A 19569-nucleotide genomic window follows, 5' to 3' on the forward strand; every position below is an offset into this window, starting at 1 on the left:
TGTCCCCGTTCTCCCGGCCACTTGCTACAGCTCCGAGTTAGAGCACTCTTATGATTTAAAGAGACACGAGGGGAGAACACAAGATAGGGTCTGCGCAAAACAAAACGAGAAAAATAAACAGTTCCAAAAATTTTTATACATATGTTCAGTTTTATTCTACTGTCGTGTTATCAAACAAACTTTTCAATTCTATGGTCAATTCATTCCGCTAATGTCTTTGGAAAAATACATATTTTTGCAATTTGCAGAGTCTCCCCTTCTCTTTTTCTGGGGCTTTGTTTTTCAAAGTGGGGGTGGGGGCGGTGTTCAGCTGTTGGGGCGCTGAGATGGATTCGCTTTCAGTCTGTGAAGGGCTACTCTTGCCGCAGCGGCTTTGGCGCTCCTGTAGCTCCGCCCGACGCCTTTGAACTTCCCCTTCCCCAGGACCTCCACAGTGACGCAAACCTTCCCTTCATAAGTCATCTCAGCCGGGCTGCAGAAAGTCCACATAGCGTGAGCCGGGCCCTGGGAGCAGTTATGACAGCACTCTGCGATTGCCGTGCGCTGGCCACATGCCCCTGGACCAGCCACCCGGGCTGTCATTTTCCTTTCCCTCTCCGCTTCCACTTCACACAAACAGGATGGCGGGCCATTTGGGTAGGGGTCTTCCACAAGCCTATGGCCATCTGAGAGTCCCCACCCCTGGCTGCCCACCTTGATTCTACGGACATCTGCCCCCACCCCCCTACCTATCCCCTCTGCTTACCTAAATTTGACCATTTCTCGCTCCATTTCAAGCAATTCTCGCACAGGAGAGCGGGGCACATGTGCGGAGAATTTTTCTGTTAATCAGAATGAAAGGGGAGAGTGATTGGTAGGCTCCCATAGACAAACTGGGCTTTTCCGTCTGAGAACGGGTCAGTACCTATCAGTGGTCGCATCATGGGGTAGTACACCTTCCACACCGTCTCTAGCAACATGCCACTATCCATATAGATGGCGCCGGCGAGTGACTCAAAAATGTCCCCCATGGCTTTGGGGACTTGAATGCCCTCTTCCTTCTCTTGGTCCTCCTCAAGTCTCCTGAGCTATTAGAGAGAGAAAAGAGTAGTGAGCAGAAAGGCCCCCAGAAGGTATGTTTTCCCCGTGGGTGACAATTAGTCTACCAGCCACAATGGGAATGGTCTCCACGGGCGACGTCAGCCCAGGTGGCAGCTGTGACAGACTCTTCACGTATCTTTGGTTTGCAGAAAGGGCAGGTTTCCCCTCAGAGTTGTCATGGCAGGAGAAAAATAAAATTGAGAGGAAAAACGTGTAAATACCCTGCTCCCCATTTACTATAGTACACTCACCCGAAGAAAACATTCTTTTTAGACACCCAAAACCTCCCCAACTTTAACCCCAAATGAGCATCAGTCAATGAATGATTCAAAAACCAACCAGTAGGAATTCACTGGTGATCAAAGGCTGGCATGCTGCACGTTCAGCTTTAAGACTTGATTCCTACTCGCTTGGTGAGGATGTGCAATTTGGAAGTACTTTTTGGTCACTAAGAGCCCCAGTGGTGTCATGGTTACGTGTTGGGTTTCCAGATAAGGCTTTCTGCTCCTATAAAGAGTTATGGTCTCAGAAACAAGGGCAGTTTCTACCTGCCCTAAAGGGTCATGACAAGTGACCTTTGCTGAAAGGCAGTGAGTGATAGGTCACTATGAGGAGGAATAGACTCGATGGCAGTGATATGTGTTCACCCCATGCTAGGGGATGACACATAGAAAGAATGCAAATGCATAAAGCCAGATGTGGCCACCAGTGGCTTCGTGACAGGTATGACTCAGAAACCCAGAGGCAGCCATTCCAGCTCTGGGAGCCTCTCTGGAGGGGTGAGTGGGCCACTGGGCTTATCATCTGCTCGCAAGCTGGGAAGCCTCTCAGCTAAGAGCCTGGTAACTACCCAGCCACAAGGGGAGGATAGCTAAATCGTGGTGAAGCTGTTTAGAGAACTCTCCAGACTCATCCTTATGTGGGGGGGCCTGGCCAAGGCAATTTAAGGAGAGCACAGCCGAGCTGCTTAGTTCCTTTCAACACATTTAGTCTACACATATAAGCAGGAGATACAGCCAAAATTGGTTATTTCTCAGGTGGCAGTCTCTTGCTTATTTCCATTTCCCTGTTTTCTGAAACCATCATGAATTACTGTGCAATCCCCACCCCCATACAGTCCTGAGGCTTTGGGGCTCGGCTCAAGGGGAGTCCCTCTTGGGCATGGGGGCACAGGGAATGAATGGTATGACCCTTTGCTGGGCAGGCCTACACAGTAGGGTATGCTGAGCCCTTCTAGGATTTCCTGTATGGGCTCCAATAACTTTCTTCCCTTGTGCTAAAAAAACAACAAAAAAACACAACTGTGCAGCACTAGAGAAAAGGCAGGCGGGGGGGGGGGGGGGGGGAGGGTAACCTAAATGGACCGTTTCACTACCTGAATTCTGTTTCTTTGGAATGCTGATTACTAGAAACACTGGACACTCATTTTGAGAACATGTCACTGCTTTTGAGCTCAGACAGATTTTTTAAATTGTCAAAGTTAGCCTCTCTCACTTTCTGATGAGGAAACCAAGGCCCAGAGCAGAGGAGCTTTCTTAACACCAAACAGCTAGTGAGTTAGCCAAGCCTGAGGGTGACCTGCTCATTAGCAGACGCTCGTACCCACAACAACTACTTTGACCTGCGGGTCTCTAATTCGAAAGTTCTGGAAAAGACTGGGAGAGGGGCCAGAGGTGTGTTTCCAGGAGCATACACCTCTGGCCTCCCAGCAAGCAAGCTCCAGCCCAACTCATTTAGCCCAGGGGGTGAGGGTCTGGAGAGGTGGAGGCCCAGGAGCCAATATGCACAGCCTCAGGATGGTTTCTAAAGCTACTTTTTTGATCAAGACACCTCATTTTTCTCAGGGGAAAGTCAAGGAAATCCACTACTCTTTGACAATCACACACTTAGAGAGAGAAAGAGAGACAAAGAACCAGAATCAGAGCCAGAGGGAAGTCCATGTGGAAGAAGTAACAAGGAAAGTGGCACCTGAGATAGGAGTCAACTTCTGGATATCTTAAAAGCAGGCAAGGCAAGGAAGTGGGAGAGCAGGAGGCGGAGGAAGGAGAGGTATGCAGATGGATGTTAATGAAAGGTTGGAGGAGATGGGAAAATGGAAAAATCTAGGCAACATCCCTTCCTACCAAAACTGTAAGACAATTCCCCAAAACATTAAAATTAGCTCCCTCCCCCGAGAACCTTTGGTTGAACTTCACAGCAGAAGCCCCCCAAGGTTCAGCAGCTGAAAATACCCAAAGTTTGGTTTTCAAATGAGATTTTGCCAGTTTCCTGAAAGAGGGGAATGTGTGCTAAGCTGCTTACGTGCCACCTTCACAAAACTTGCTGGTCCACTGAAAGACAGAGACAGACAGAGGGACAGACCGAGATTTCCCTAAGGGGAAGGTTGCCTAGTCATCAGGCTAAGACCAGGAAACCAGCAGGAACCCCGCTGTCACACACCCCAGTGTTGGTACTGGACAGGGATGGACCACCCAGAGACCCGGCCCCTTCCAGTTCTCCGCAGATGAGATCCCTGGAGCCTTGGCCACGCCCACAGGGACACCCACCTGGGAGTCCATCCCTTGCCTTCCGTTCCCCTCCAGCTGGAACTGCACGAAGCCTGCGATGACGTCGATGAGCGTGGGCGAGGCGGCCTGGAAGTACTTGTGGAAGTCGTACTTCACAGCCAGCGAGGCAAAGACGGTGTTGTTGACCAGGGCGGAGCGCAGGTCAGTCAGGACGCCCGGGGAGTGCTGCCGCGGGTCCTCGTAAAGGTGCTTGGTGATGAGGTAGTCCAGGATGGCATCGCCCAGGAATTCCAGGCGCTGGTAACAATCTGAGAGAGGCCCGCGGGGCCCTGAACGTGTGCACGCCTCGGCTGCTTACTTACCTAGGAGTCAGGGCCGGGAGGTAGGACCCAAACCCAGGTAAACGACGGGATAGGCTCCCACACACCTGCCTGAAGGACAGGATGACGACAGGCCACACACTGACATAACTCTCAGACAAAGTCTCTGGAGAGAGGTCATTGGCAGATCAAGTACATATTCGTGGAGAGATTGGGTTGTAAAAATCTTTCAAGGGGTTAAGGGGCTGGTGCTTATCAGGAAAACCCACTTCCTGGCCCAGAGCACTCTCACCGATTCCCCCTTACCCACGGGCCCAGCCTTGGTCCCACCCACCCATGGGACAGTTCCTTGCCGCTCCAGGGTGGTTACAGACACCTCGGGAAGGAGATTCCGTACCCCTTCACAACCCAAGGACTTCAGCCCAGGCCTGAATGACGGGCCTAATGGGACCTTATCGGGCTGCACTGGCTCACGGTGATGAGAAAGAAGCCATTTTGGAGGGAACTGAGGCAGGAAGAGTCAGGGTGGGGGTGGGGAACAGGACAGAAGTAGGCTGGTCTCAGATGCAAGCAGTTTCTTAGAAACCCACATGTTCTTTCTCCTCCCCATGAAGAGTGCTCTTTCCTCCCTCCTGCGTCTGCCCAGCGCACAGGCAGAGAACCCAATGGCTTTGGTTTTCCTGCTGGCTAAGGTACCATTTTCCACTATAACCTGGGAGGAACCCAGGATCCTGGGGTCGGAGAGCCTGTCCCTTGAGTGAGGGAAAGGCCCTGTGAGACAGAGACAGCAGGAGCAGGCTGTCAGAGCAGGAGCACCGGGACCCCTCCCAGGACCCCTATGCTATATGGGAGCGGAAATGCAGCAGGACAGTCAAACCCTGTAGAGCAGCAATGGACAGGCACGCAAGAGACATGGGGACAGGCCACACCAGAAAGGGGATGCTCAGTGCTGGGGTGCCCGGTGATGCTAAGACCCTCACAGGGTAGAAACTTTTCCCAGCAAACAGAGTTACAGAAGTATGGCCGGAACACACCCTGTCGATGCAGGAAGAACCAGGTGGCCCAGGAGTTATAGAGCACCAGACAGCTTGGCTCCTGATTCTCAAAACTCCCAGAGGACGAGGAGATAAGGGATCCTTCCTTTTCTCTCTGGCACCCCTCTGCACACAATCCCCCCACCCCCACCCTACCCCCATCCCCACCAGCTTCCTTACCAGTGATGGTGTTTACATGGCAGGAGGCATGTGTGAACGCCTGGAGAAGGTAGGCCTTGTTCTTAAACCTGAAGTTGATGCTTTCCTCGAAGGTCTCGAAGCCTGAGATCAGGTGGTTCAGGGTCTTATTCGGATCTGGGTGGCTGAGCAAACAGCACCTGCGGGGAATCTGCAGGCAGCCATACTCCAGGCCCTGCAGGCCCAAGGCAGGGGGCTGGGTCTCTGAGGCTGCCTGGGAGCCCAGTGGGAGCACCTGCAGGCCCAGGGAGCAGAGGAAGAGCTGGGCGGCACGCTCCCCGCAGCTGGTGAGGTAGCAGCCCAGCAGGGCCTCCACGCAGTCGGCGATGCTCTTGTCGGTGATGCACTGCTCCGTGTGCAGGTCATAGGAGACGGAGAGCCTGGCCGTCTCAGCACCAAAGCTCTCGTCTTCGTAGTGGGCCTTGGGAGTCCTCCAGAACGGCGCCTCCTCCTCCTCCTCCACCACCTCATTGTCCCTGTCAGGCTTGCCGATCTCCAGCACGTAACCTTTTTTCTGCAATAGGGGTGGGAGACAGGAGGGGGCAATGGGCGGGAGGGGAGACAGAACTGCTATTTTGAAAGGATTGGAAACTCCATGAAAGTCAGGGTCAGGGATAATTTCAAATGACAACCACAAATACCGAAAGGCAACTTTAAAAGCGTGGTCATTTGTTTTCAATATACATAAATAAGATATTTAATCACATAAACAGAGTGGAATGTGTTCTCCGAATGGCCATTTTTGAAGTTATAAATTGACCTCCCTTCTCTATCCACCAGGAGGCCTGGCTTAGGGCAAAGGTTGTATAGGCAGACAGAAAGTCAAGATGGATGCCCACAATACCAGGCACTGGGCCACGACCAAAGGCTTATCGCAGGGGTCTGCAAGTTCACGGGCAAAGTGAGAAGTGTGGTAGGGCCGCTGATGGGGGGGTGGGGGGGTGGGAAGATTGCTGAGGCAGGCCAGTGGGGTTCCAGATGTGGGAAAAATACAATCTTCATTTGAAAAAAGTTAAATATGAGACCCAATAAAATTATTTTTTTAATCTCTGCTGCATTCAAAATATACAATGAAGTTATGTAGCGAAGCTTTCTTTTTTTCATTCCCACACAGTCAGCTGCATGTTAACTGAGGAACGACTGCAGAGTGGAAGGCCGACTTCCACGAGTCTGACTGACTGTGGGTGTGGGACAAGAACCACGGTCCCAAGTCGTGGGAAATAACTTTGCTGCTCCTTAAAAAACACATTCACAGAAATGTCGCCTCAAAGCTACAGTCAACAACAGAAGTTTCCAAGGTATTTTGAAAAATATTGACAAGACAGAATTGTTGCAAAAGCTCTCAAAAATTGACACATTTTTTTTTCTCTTAAGGTTGATCCATTTTTCTAAGTTTCCTACACCTTAACTATTTCTGACACAATTTGCCTACGTTTTCTCGCTCAAGGCTCTTCCAGGAAAGCTCCATTTCTGTAACAGGCCGGATACTACACGAGTTAAAAATATGCCCGAGGAATCGGCAAACATCAGAATGCAGGCCTGGTGCGTGCTACTGCGCCCCAATGAGAAGCCAAGGAAGAGTGGAAGGCTGGCCTGGAAAACAGAACCCGGGAGACAGGCAGCACTATCGTTGACGGCATGAGGCAGAAATGAAGAGACAGCATGCCAGTTTATCACTAGTGCAAAATCCATCTCCAGGAAATAGAAGTGCCTGAGAGGGGAGCTTGAACTTTCCACCATGGGGATCCTGCAGCAGGTCCCAGGCGAGTGGACATGGAGGCCTGCGGGGCTCCCAGGAGCCCCCTGGTGGCCTTCCACAGACAAGACCAAGTGAAGCAGCGACTGTGGCTAATGCTTGGGAGTCTTTCTAAGTCCCCTGGCAGGATTTAAATGATTCCCAGGAAACAGAAGCCTTTATGGCCGGCTCCTACAGTCCTCAGCAAGGAAGCCCTAGCCGCCCAGAGGAGCTCAAGCTGAAGCCAGTGACCTCACCCATAGGCTGCAAGCCAGTCAGCCATCTTGACCATCAGGAGAGTGAAATGCTGGGGCTTTGCCCTCTGCCTTTGGGTACAGAAGAGACCACAACCTACTCCGCTTCCAACAAAAAGCCAGCCCACATCAAGGAATTCACCAGGAGCTGCCACCACCAGGGGGCCTTGCAAAAGCACATGAAGACCCAGACTGGGAAGAGAATGGAGCATGCCCATGGGGAGCTTTCTGAAGGCTGCCATGGGTTAACTCTATTGGACCCACGGCCTCTGGGGGAGACAGAGATTGGGAGAACAAACCTCCCCCACTTCACCCCCCCACACCAAAGTCATCCATGTGCTTCAAGCTTCAGGAGTTATCACTAGCTTACCATGTCATCTTTGTCCCACTGGTCTGCGTTTCTTTTGTCCTGCTTGACGACATAGCCCGGGGGGAGCCAGTTCACAAGGGGGTCAAACATGGAGACCACCATGCGGCTGGGCAGGCCTTTCTTTTTCCCGAGGCGGGATAGGTTATTGTTGCTGACCTGTCCCAGAAAAATATTTACATGACACTCATGCCCAAATGATCCTTCCAGGATCCACACAAGGCCAGCCAGCGCATCCTTAGACATGTGTTCTTCGTATGAGCCTAGGACCAGACCCAGGGCTGCCCCATTGACTCTGACTCATAGGGGCCCTCTAAGTCAGTGCAGAACTGCCCTGGAGGGGGGGGGGGGGGGCTCAAGGGCTATAAATCTTTCAGAGCAGCCTGCCTCACCTCCCTTCTGCAGCGTAGCAGAGGGTCAAACTGCCCTCTCTTCTGTGGGTAACTGAGCACTTAAACCACCGGGGCTCCCGTTCTTCACGCAACTGATCCTCAATTGTAACAGTTTTCCATACACCCAGGGCAGAAAAGGCATAGTACATTCCCTAGTATCGTACCGTCTTTTAGCTAGTTATATGAACATGTGTGATTTTAAATAGCAGATCACAAGTGCTGTAGAAATGGATCAGAGGAAACACCATCCAACTTTGAAAACACAACCTGGTGGCATTAGATGCTGTGGTAGTTACATAATCTGGTGTCACTTTGGGACTCGAGAGGATTAAGAGTGAAGGGGTGGAGTCTAGTCTGTCAATTGGGTTATAGGCAATGAGGCCTCTCTGTGTGGGCATGGCCTTCTGAGGATTTTGGGAATTCCTGTATTTCCTCCTTGGAAGCAGGAGACACCCTCTCTCTGCTCACTCCCTGAGAGACACTCTATGGACAAGACACATGACACTACACCCTGGGAGCTGGAGAAACCACTTGGACCTACGCTGATGCAACCAGACTCTGGAGCTGGAGAAGCCATGTACAGACCCCTGCGAGTACTCATACGCTTATACCACCACTGGATCCACAAGACCTTCAACCCACTGGCCTGTGATCTTCCTGCATTTTGCGTGGCATCATGTCATGTGTTTTGTGAGTCTGAAGAAGATTTTGTAGAATGGTATCAGACATATGGACTAATATCGGACTTACAGACTTGATCTGGACTGGTCTGGACTGAGCTGGGATATTTTCTCAATATTCAATTGCTCTTATATATAAACCCTTTTCTTATTCACATATGAGTATCTATGAATTTGTTTCTCCAGTCTACCCAGATTAACACAGATGCTAATTGGGATTATTGGGAAAGTATTCATATGAAACATCAAGATGTCCAAATATTCTTGATTCAAAAATATACAAAGTTTTTAAAAGGGCTATAAACTTTAGCTATAAAGTCAAACCTGGCAGAGAATAAGGCTAAAATAATTTTATTTTCCTAGAATCGAAGCCACAAAGGCAATTCCAATGGCAGCCTTGTCTCGGATAGACTTTCCTTGTGAATGGCATTTCAAGACATTTGGGTTTCACCATTTGAAGATGGTAATAAAGTTAAAGGTAATAGAGTGTAACCTCAGAGGTCAGATGTGAGTTGTTCTTAGAAATGCCTATCTCCTTGCATGTGCTCAGCCCTCTGCAGTCCGGTCTTGATTTTACATGGAAATGGGGGCCCGGACTTGTCAACCTTCATTTCCTCAGACCTGGCTGGCTCCCTTCTAGTTAAGGGTTTCCAGAGCTGTTTCCTCCATAACAACTACTGCCTAAGAAGTCTGGGGGCTGCCTGGTCAGGCACCTCAGGAGGGCATGGTGCCAGTCGGAGTTGCAGCTCCTGGGAGCTAAGCAGCAGCTAGGACAGAGGCCCTAAATGCATTCTTCCCCGGGGCTTTCCCACACTGCCTGGGGTGTAAACAGGTAACAGGCTTGAATTCCAGCTGTTTCGTAGGGGCTGAGAGGGGAGAATGTGTAGTGAGGAACAGAGACAGAGAGACAGACACAGACAGAGAGAGCGAGATACAGCAAGAGATACACAGAGGGAGACCGACCAGATTTCAAGTCAACAGAAAAGGCTGGCAGGACTGGGAGTGAGGAGCATCCTTTGAGAAGCAGCCATTAGGGAGTGTGGTGATAGTGGTGGTGGCAGTGCTGTGTGGGCCAGGGTCTGCTCTGCTGGCTCCTGGCTGGGGATCTGAGCCTGGATGGGGACGAGTACATAAATCAAAGCGCTGCCCACAGAGGGCTGGGGTGAGAGAGCCACTCCTGCAGGAAGTTCTGCCCAGGAAGAAGGGCTCTGTGTGCCAGACAACTACCTCCTCACTCCCCAGCAGCATGTACAATCGCTTCCTTGCTGACTTCTTCCCACCATAGTCCCTGGGCAAGCCTCTCGTCAGATAGATGATCACCTTCCCGGGGGTTGTGCAGACTATTTCGGGTGTGCCATCCAGTGCCCCCCACCCTCATCCAGACACTGACCTCCCTGCCATTCCATCCACCTCCACCACTGGGCCCCAGAATCTCTCTGACCCCAAGCACCCTCCCTGTCAGGTGGCTGAACATATCTGGCTAAAGCATGTATGCTGTGAGCCTTTACTGAAAATCCCCCCTTCTCCTGAGCAGACCACTCAGCATAAGCTGAGACTGCTGCAAGACCAAGTGGATCTCAGCTTGGTCTGACTGCTATTCCACCAAAACGCTGCTGGTTTTTCTTCCTATCTCGGTCAGCAGCCTCCTGACAAAATGCTATCCACAGAGCATGGGACTAGCCAGACAGCAGCATCTGTCCCCTGCTCTGGTCACTCTTCTGAGTGGCCTGGCTCAGGCACCCAGGTCTAGCCTGTGCTGCCTCCGCTCGCTGCTCAGCATCCTGCCTCTCCCAGGGGCTTCCGCAGTGGTCTGTCAGCACCCATCTGCTGCGGCCCCTTCTTCCCTAAGGACTTTCCTCCTGAAGCCTTTGTCCCACAGCACAGCCAAGGGGAGTCTCGGGGATGCGCTTGACTCAACTGTCATGCTTACTCGGCATCCTTGAAAGCCTGTCACTGCTTCCCTTCAGGGAAGCGCTCTTCAACGAAGGTCTGTGTGTTAGGCACCTAGACCTGTCTGGATGGCAAACTTCCAAACTGATGCCTACCTCGCAACTCAGAGAGAAGCTCCAGGATCGCCTTCCCTGAGCCCCCTCAGAACCTAGCAGGCAGGCACGTGCACATGCACACACGTTACCTGCTGACAGCCATACCAGCAGGCTCTGCCGCTCGCTGCAAAGTGGGTTCCTGGCCTTCCCTGGGCGCTGATGCCTGGGGCTGCCATGTTTCCCTGGGAGACTCTCTGGGCCCAGCTTTCCCATGTGCTGACCATATGCCGCCCCCCCCAACACTTGTAAAGACCCACTTCCAGGCTGTCTGGTTCAAAAGCCACACCGGATTGGGGGCGGGGGGGGGGGGGGAAGACAGCTCTCCCTACCTTTTGGCCCCTCATGTAGGAGAGGTGGCCCTCTGGAGCATCAGGGTAAGTGCAGAAAAGGTAGGTGGTGGTGGCGTGCTTCAGAAAGGAGTCACCCAGCATCTCCAGCCGCTCCAGGTTAAACCCATCGCTGGCATTGGTCAGGGTCAGAGCCTGGAGAATGAGCCCAGGGCTGGGGCCAAGGGTCCTTGAGGAATACCTAGGCGTAGCGGGGCCCTGCTCAGAATCCACCCTGCCCCTCAGGGTGCTGCAGGGCCCCCTGATCTCTGGTGGGGGGCTTCCATCTGAGGTAGATTGGTTAGCATTTCCATCCCGGTGCTTTTGACCCAGCGGGGCGTAGTCTTTGCTGGGCTTGAGCTGGTTCTCAGAGTGGTCTGAACTCTGGATGGGATATGAGGTAGGTGGTTGTGCAGAGACTTCCTGAGGGCGGTCACTCAGCTGATGCTCTTGGCAAAAGTCTCCGTCTGCTAACTTGCAGCCGCCGCTGGCAAGAGGTTTGCTGTGAGAGAGACCTTTCATTGCGATGAGGTCGGTCAGGGCGTCGGTGGGGGGCTTACCCAGTGGCTCGAGGAGGGGTGCTCTGCAGCTTCCCGACATTTGGTGGTGGTTCTCACGAGGGAGGCTCTTCTTAGTTCCTTGATGCGCATGACCAGGGCCTACCACTGCACTGTGCTGACACGGATTGTCACCGTTGGCTGAAGAGTTAGAAATCGAGATGAAAGATTTGCTGTGTCTGGAGTTTGATGAATCGAAGTCTAGGTGTGGGTAGCTGCCAAGACAGGTGGACAATTTTTCATCGCAGCCTTCCTGCAGGGGGCCCAGGCTCAAAGCCAGGGTTCACCTAAATCCACAGTGCCGCCCCACAATGAGGCTGAGGCTTCAGGAGGGCCTCTTCCGAGCAGGAGCAGTGGGATTTGAACCTCTGCACAGTGCGAATGGCTACTGTGTGGGGCCTTCATTACTGCACCACTGTGCTCCCTCACCTGGCATGAAAGATCTTCAAACTTCCCTGGGGGTGGAAACCCAGGTCTCTGGTGATGGTGGCAGCGTGGCTTGGGAGACTGGCAGAACCTCTGTACTCCTCAGCCTCTGCACCGGAGACTGAGCTACCGCTGCCTCTGCAGTGGGCTGTCTGAGGGTTACAGACGCTAGAACAGGCTGGGCATGGGAGCCAGGCCTGGTGCTGTGGTAAGGGCCCCCTAAGTCCTACTTGTCACCATCACTGCTGTGCACCAGAGTTCCTTCAACCTTGGGCGGGGACCAGCTTGGTCTTGCCAGCCAATCACTGAGTCTAATGTGCATTTAAAGTGAGCAGCTACCATGCCAACCAGCCTCCACAGGATGCCCAGCCCCAGCGGGAGGAAGACAGGGAAGTCAGGGGCCTGGTGAAGGGACCACACTTTAAAGTCTGAAGGGCTTCGAGAAAGGAAAAGCTGTCCTTCCACATCTGCACACCCCAAGACCACGTCAGGCTTGCTTCCAGTCTACACCGGGGACTCGGGAGAGAACACTGGGCTCAAGGTCCCACGGACCCGTCTAGGGAGTCAGGGGATGACTTCATGATGCCAACATCAAAGCATCAACTTCCACTCAGTTCAGAGCAGAGTTCTGGGCCCAGGTTATTTCTGGCTGCCAGTCCCTAAAACCCCACAGAATCCTGGACCCTTGGATGGATTGGATTCTGACTCATGGGGACCCTGCAGGGACCGAGGTAGGGTGGTTCCTTTGGGCCTCCTGACTGTCCACATTTGCGGAAGCAGACTGTCCTGTCTCTGTCACACAGAGCCTCCTGGGCAATGGGTCGGCCAGTCCTGCAGTGAGAAGCAAGCCTACCTGAAATCCGCAGGCAGGGACCTGATGGCCATGCCGGTGTCACGGGCCATCTGGGCCCTCAGCTCCTCTGCGGTCAGAAGACAGTGGAAGCGGTACAGGATGCTGGGGAGGCACAAGGCTTTCCTCCAGAGCGATGCAGGGAAGGGGTGGATAGCACAGAGTTCTGGAACCAGGAACTTTGTTGGGGAGGGGGAGAGAGTTCAAATGAAAACCAAAGATTGAATTCACTTACAGATTAAAAAAAATTAAACCTTAAAAACTAGTCATATCTCACTGTTAAAAATAGAAAGACAACAAAATAACCTTTCTGGCAGGGGACATTTATCCTGGGGTTTAAAAAAATCAACCCCAAATCCGGGAGAACCACACACCTCTAGGCTGTGAGCTTCCAAGCCATTGAAGATTGGAGGGATGTGAAGCACCTGTGGACATTCTAAGCCCAGAGGACCCAAGAGAAATACCTTTTTTTGGTCCAATAGAAGAAAGCTGGCATGCAGGGGGTGCAAAGCCCTCAAAGAAAATCAGGGGCCAGGTGCATTTACCCCACTATTTCCACCACTCAGGTCATCTGATCTCCTGAAAGCCACCAAGCTCTAGAACCTGCCCCAGCCCAACACACTGCCCAAGGCAGCTGGCCGTGCACCTGCTGATTCTGCAGCCTTTTGCGTTGGCCTTTTCTCTTCTCAGCATTGTTCAGAGGAAGGGCTTTCCCCTTCTGATTCCAATGGCGAGGCTTCAGAAGATTTAGTCTACAAAGAAAGCAGAGTAAGTTTATTCTATCACATGCTTGTGCGTGCACACACACACACTGCAGTGGCTCTCCAGCCTGAGTGTCCCCTGACCCCCAGGCCACCTGGAGAGTGTCTGGGAATTGTAGGCTCTCCACCCCGGGCATCTCTACGAGCAAGACCTCAGTGTTTCCCAGAAGACTCACGTGGGCAGCAGCTGGGACAGTGAGCCTTTACCTCCCCCACCCCCACCCCTAGAGCGGTCAGCAGCGTCTCACCGGGAAGATGTGTGCTCCACACTCAGCAGGGGCTGGCTGAGACTGGTCAGGTCCAGGTTGTATTTTGTTTTATAATACTCAGCGAATGTCTCATAGTCAGGGGAAGGAAATTTGCTGAGTGGGCTGAGACCAGTGTGCACGGCCTCGACGTAAAAGCGAAAGGGCTCATCAAAATCGCGGTACCTGGAGAGGGCACATGACTTTTGGGGGTGAGCACCTGCCCTCCCAAAGGCAGCCATTCTTCATAAGGAGATAGGAATTAGGGTTTTAAATGGTTAAAATAAAATCTCAAATGAAACTTTCAATTCTGATTACTATAGTTCTAGAGACTTGAGACCGTCCTCTCCTCCCCGTCTTTGTCTTTGTTCTCATTACTCGTCCAAGTGTCTGTATTTTGGGGCTACAAAGCCAAAAGGCATCGAGATACATTTCTTAGTTCCATCAAAAGGAACACTACAAAACCTTGCAGTATCCAAACAACCAAGTACAGCGCACTCACTGCCACACTAGACGGTAAGAGGCATGTGTGTAGTCTAACGAGAGCGACCGCTTAATGAGAGCCAGCGTCTGAAATGGCAACGCTGAGGTGCCAGCGAAATAAAGAAAAAACAGAACTATAGCCATGCTTCTGGTTCTCTGAAAAGTGCCTCTATTTTATTTCATGGCTGAAAAACAAAAAAAGAAAGAAAACCCTCCAAACCCTGGATTTTCACAAGAAAACTGAAAACTGGCAAGCACAGGGAGCGCTATGACACCCCTCATTGTAAAGCTATCTGGACGAAATGACAGTAACAGCAGCAGCAGCAGCAGCAGCAGCAGCGATGGCTATGAAGGTCAACGTCTAGAGCAGGACTTGGGAGGTAGAGAGGATGGAGACAGGAGGAAGGAAGAGTGGGTGTGTCACCCAGCTTGCCTGACTGTCAGAGGCATGCCCCGTCACACATATGTTGGTTTTCTGAAAGCAGGCACACAGGGGAGAGCAGGTCAAGGTACCTTGCTGTGTCCCTAATGTCACCACCGAGGTCCCTGCTGGCTGTCTGGCACTGGCCTCCCACCCAGGGAGCTGGGGAAATGCTCTCCAACAAAGCCTCAGGCCACCCACCTTGGAATGACAATAGCGTCCTGGTAATCTTCTAATTTGAACACAAAGGGCATTTCTTTTGAGTACTTTGTACTGGGAATGCCTATTAGAGCTTCAGATTGCTCAGTATCTTCCATGAATTTAAAGTCAATGTCCAAAGTGCTGGAGTCATGATCTTAGGGAAGAAAGAAGGAGAAACGCCTTAGCTCCGTGCAGTGAACAGCAGGAACAAGAGACAAGACCCTGTAGGCTTGCTGCCCCTTCCCACATCCAGTTCAGAGTTGCCCAGGCCAATGCCGAGGGGGCCCCGTGTTATGGAAAATGACCCAACAGGCACACGAAAATGTTCACTGTGCAGCCCTTGGGGCAGGAGAAGGAATGCAGAAACTGGGCTCCCCGCTTACCAACGTTGAGAGGTAGAATGCAGTATGCCCAGTCAGCATCTGTTGGCTTAAATTCGAGGGCTGGTTTTTCCAGGCGCAGAATGTGAGAGAAGATGTACTGGTGGAGTCTCGAAATCAGCTCAAGCATTTGGATAGACAAGGTGAAGCCAGACTTCTTCAGCTCGATAAATATGGTGACCTCGCCCGAACAGGTGTACACAGGGAAGTGAGGAATCTGAGCCAGGGAACACAGCACCCCCCCACCCCGGGGTTAGCCGGCATTTTCTCCCAGGGCAGCTCCGGTTGCAAAGGAAGAGAGGCATGTTTTATCAAGGCTACACAGAAGACCTCGATGCTTGAGATAAGACACAAAGAGGGGTCACTCCTAAATCATCTTTTCCAGAAAGATCTTTTACTTTGGGGGGCTGGGGGGCATCACCGAGGGGCTACCTGAGGGATGGGTTTGGCTGTCAGTATGCCAAAGCATCTGGTGGTATCCTCTGGCGGGAAGAGCTTCCTCTTCTTGAAGTTGAGCTCCTCTGGCAAAGGCGTCGTCAGGGCCATGCCAATGACATACAGGTAGCAGGGCCGCTCGGGCTCGGGGTAACTATCTCGAAGACACTCGGGAATCTGCAGTCACGATGAAAGATTCAGGATCAGCTCAAGAATGACCGCCCCCTCCATGCAGGGACTGGCAAGACCATTCCTACACTCTGCCTCCCAGTGCGCAGCTTCCATGCTCTCAGCAGATGCTTGTTCTGACCTCCCCAGGCACCCTTCACCCAGAGGGCATCCTTCTCAAACTGCTTAGCTTATTGTACAAGTTCACTTTTGTCTCAGCCCCACAGGTAGGGAAAGCAAGAAGCACACCACCAAAAGGATGAAACACGACCCCGGCCCCTCCAAATGAAATAATCTCCTGTGTGGGATCTGATGCTGAGCCTAAGAGACACCCAACACAGTGAGGTGGAACCATGGGAGGGGAGTGGGGAACAACTATTCTGAGAGCAGTCATTGGGGGATCAGGAATCCTGACCCTGAGTGGGTAGAAGCCTGGAGGCTGTGGAAGTCCAGTAGAGATCTAGACTGAACAGAGCCAGGCACAGAGAGCCAGGGCAGACTGGTGTGCCACTGGTCCTAATCAATACTAACTGCTTTGGGGTAGCACTGCCTCCGTTTTCTGGATCCTGGTCTTCCCCAAATGCTGGTTTCTTCTTCATCGTGTAAATCAAGCTCTTCTTCATATTTCACCATCTCCTCCCCCACCGGCATCAAGTAGTCATCCAGCTCACCTAAAGAACAGAGACTGACCCCAAGGCCCCTGATGTAAAGGAGCGCCTGAAGATGTGCCACTCCTGTTAGAACGTGCTGCCCGCCCGTAGGTTTCCACTCAAAGAGGCCCCACTGAGAGGGTGATGGCCTGTAGGTTGCTTAGGCTGAAGCCACGTCTTTATCTCCGGGAGGACCAGGTGGGTCTGAACTGCAGACCTCTCGGTGTGCAGCTAACCTCTCCACCCTGTGCCACCAGGGCTCCTTGAAGGAGACCAGAGGATGAAGGGACAGCGGAGGCCGGCCCATGAACTTGGAGAAGACCCTCTGCCTACAAAGCAAGTTCTCGTGAGACAGGAGCAGATGTCTCTAGGAGAAGGGTCATGGGAGGTCTCTGTAGTATTCTTGTAACTTGGTAGCCTTTGAAACTGCGGCAGGGATACCAAGGGCTCAACAGAAAGCCAATATCTAGAATAGAATGATGGCAACATATGTACAAATAGCTTGATACAATGGATGTATGGATTGTTATAAGAGTTGTAAGCGTCCCCAATAATATAATCTTTTAATTAAAAAAAAAAAGAAATTGTGACGGGTGCGGGGCAGGGAATGAAAGAAAAAAATCTTGTCTGTGCTTTTCTTCTCATCTCCAGGATGTTGACTGTGCATGCAACCTAGATAAGATACCCCTGCTTCTAGATCTTAGAAACAGTATTTTCAGCTCAAGACCAAGTAGACGAGAACACTCCACAGCATAAATTAACCTATCATCTTCTGACAGGAATGTGAAGGGGAAGTCCAATAGGAATGTTAATGGGAAGTTCATCCAAAAAGCTCAAGATTGAGAGATAAAAACCACTCCGTCATGTCAAGAGCAGCACGCATCAGCACGTGAGACCGCTGAGCCGTGGCCAGCATGCATGACTACAACTGTAGCTACCTTTTCACTAGACCAGAGGACTGGGGTGGGTGGGGGGAAGCAACTTCATTTCTTGTGTTTGAATGAAAAGACTGGCCACTGCCTGCGATACATAAGCCAGACACATCCCTGAGGGGCTGAGGTTTGGGGCTGCCACCCACCCGTTGATGTGTCCAATATCCGTATTGATGGTGACCCTGCGGCCGCTGACATCTGGCCTCACAACACACGGTGGGATGACATAGTCCTTGTCCACACGAGGCTCAACGTTGGTCTCACGAGAGTCCACCAACTTGGAGCATCTGTCTCTCAAGATCTGAACATTTTAAAAACAGAACTTAAGATGAGGGATAAAACAAAAAAGGAAAAGAAAAAAATGCCTTGTTTGCCCTAATCTAATCATCTGCTTCTGGGCATACATGAAAGGCTCTGTCCTGGAAGCCTCCAGCTCCCTGAACAGACTCCAACAGCCTAGTGCCACCTGTGCAAGGCACTCCTGATGAATCCGCCCCAGCGCCGATCCGGTGGTGACGCTCGCCACCCAGGCTCAAGGGTTACCGTTATGATGTCTACATAAATGCAGGTACTAAACCGTGAATCCATCCTCATCGCCATCCCCACCACACTGTCCCAGAAAAAAACCTTCTCTGCCCAGATCCACACCGCACTGGCAGGGTTGGTTTTCTTGGGGACCATTGCTGGGGCCTGGTGTGGGATCATCCCAAACTTCCTTGTGAAGTGCATGTGGTGGTTGGGGTGGTGGGGGCGGGGATACATTAAAACTATCCTTAGCTACTTCTTTGCACACCAAGAATGGCAATTGCTTAGGGGCGCCGAATTTCTTCCTGGTGCTGCTCACCTGTTCAATTGCCTTGTAAGTTTTAAGGTCTTCTTCGAAGCTTCTTACTCTGTCCATATCTGCGAGCATGATGTAATTAGAGATTGGGGCCCTGGCTCTTCCCTTGGACTGAATGTAGGACAGATACTCTGTGGGCAAATCAAAACTAACCACCAAGTTGCATTCCGGCAGAGCCACTCCCTCCTCTACGCAATTGGTTGCAATGAGCAGGTTGGTCTCATGGGCTCGAAATTTCCTAAGGACCTAGGGGTAGGGTGGGGTGGGGGGAGGAATCAACCAAGAAAAGGCCATTTTAAGAAGTGCATCTAAATTTCTTTATAATTCTTAGCATTGTAGCCTTTACAATACAGCAGATATAAGTGACACCTGTCATTGTTGACCCATACTTTGGACACACTGAATTGTCAAGTGCCAGGCTAAAGAGGCCAGGGAGACAGATGGAGGACCCGTGGACACCTGGACAGAGAGCCTGGGCTCCAGGGGACAGTCCTTTTCAGCAGCACCAGAGGGGCAGTGTCCTTGGTTAGTTAGGTATGAGTGCCTTCACAACATTCAGGGGAAAGCAGAATTAAAAGGCAATGACATTTGCCCACACACTTTTTGAAGTGCCCCCTGCCACCCTACTGCCCAATATTTCATGACAAACATGTGTGTGTATGTGTGTGGGTGCTTTAATCAAAGTGCCATTCTGTGTTTCCCAAGGGAATCAAAATCAAGGCCAGAGCAGCTGGAACTGCCCCATAGGCTCCAGGGCTGTTGATCTTATGGAAGCCACGGGCACATCCTTCTCTGAGGAGCAAGCTGGTGGTTCGAACTGCTACCCTTGGTGAGCATTGCCTGCTCTACCTGCGGTGCCACCCCACACAGACCACAGGGTGCTTTCAGGAGATGAGCTGGCTTTATCAGGACCCCAAGTGGGGCCTGTGAGATGCCACCCTCCACAATGGCCATGTGGGCTGCTACCAGTGTCACAACCCTTTCAGGGCAATCCTTAAACCACTTGGGAATTGAAAGCTGCACAGCCAGGATTTCTCTTCTGGCACCTTGGGAAGCTTCAACTTCCAGAGCTAGAGCAACGATTCAAAAATAAAAAGCAAGAGCTTTTCTCATACTCAATTTAAAATGTGTGTGAATCCCAAACCCATGGCCAGTTTTATAACGTGCTAAGCAGGGCCTGAGACTGTTGGCCATTGCCTGAGTCTGGCTGTGCACCCCTCAAACGTGGCAGGGGGTTACACCACTGGACTGTGGCAAGTTACTTCAACAGGAATCAACCCG

At 51.7% G+C, this 19569-nt stretch overlaps 1 protein-coding gene across 1 annotated transcript in view; it reads right to left on the minus strand.

The window, feature by feature from the left end:
* Nucleotides 1-306: 306 nt before the first annotated feature.
* The window catches only part of LOC142439887 (endoribonuclease Dicer-like), a 49811-nt gene continuing 30548 nt past the window's right edge, over nucleotides 307-19569 (minus strand). Inside the window, exons 6-21 of the mRNA XM_075542560.1 lie at nucleotides 18292-18534; nucleotides 17594-17748; nucleotides 16397-16565; nucleotides 15695-15874; nucleotides 15266-15479; nucleotides 14883-15036; nucleotides 13781-13963; nucleotides 13418-13523; nucleotides 12775-12950; nucleotides 10942-11710; nucleotides 7499-7654; nucleotides 5122-5653; nucleotides 3627-3895; nucleotides 905-1067; nucleotides 746-821; nucleotides 307-472 (exon numbers count right to left, since the gene is read on the minus strand). Of these exons, the coding sequence (XP_075398675.1) occupies nucleotides 307-472; nucleotides 746-821; nucleotides 905-1067; nucleotides 3627-3895; nucleotides 5122-5653; nucleotides 7499-7654; nucleotides 10942-11710; nucleotides 12775-12950; nucleotides 13418-13523; nucleotides 13781-13963; nucleotides 14883-15036; nucleotides 15266-15479; nucleotides 15695-15874; nucleotides 16397-16565; nucleotides 17594-17748; nucleotides 18292-18534 (3711 nt within the window). The remainder of the gene's footprint in view (nucleotides 473-745; nucleotides 822-904; nucleotides 1068-3626; nucleotides 3896-5121; nucleotides 5654-7498; nucleotides 7655-10941; nucleotides 11711-12774; nucleotides 12951-13417; nucleotides 13524-13780; nucleotides 13964-14882; nucleotides 15037-15265; nucleotides 15480-15694; nucleotides 15875-16396; nucleotides 16566-17593; nucleotides 17749-18291; nucleotides 18535-19569) is intronic.

Source organism: Tenrec ecaudatus, chromosome 1 (genome assembly GCF_050624435.1).
Source record: "Tenrec ecaudatus isolate mTenEca1 chromosome 1, mTenEca1.hap1, whole genome shotgun sequence".
Classification (NCBI taxonomy): Eukaryota; Metazoa; Chordata; class Mammalia; order Afrosoricida; family Tenrecidae; genus Tenrec; species Tenrec ecaudatus.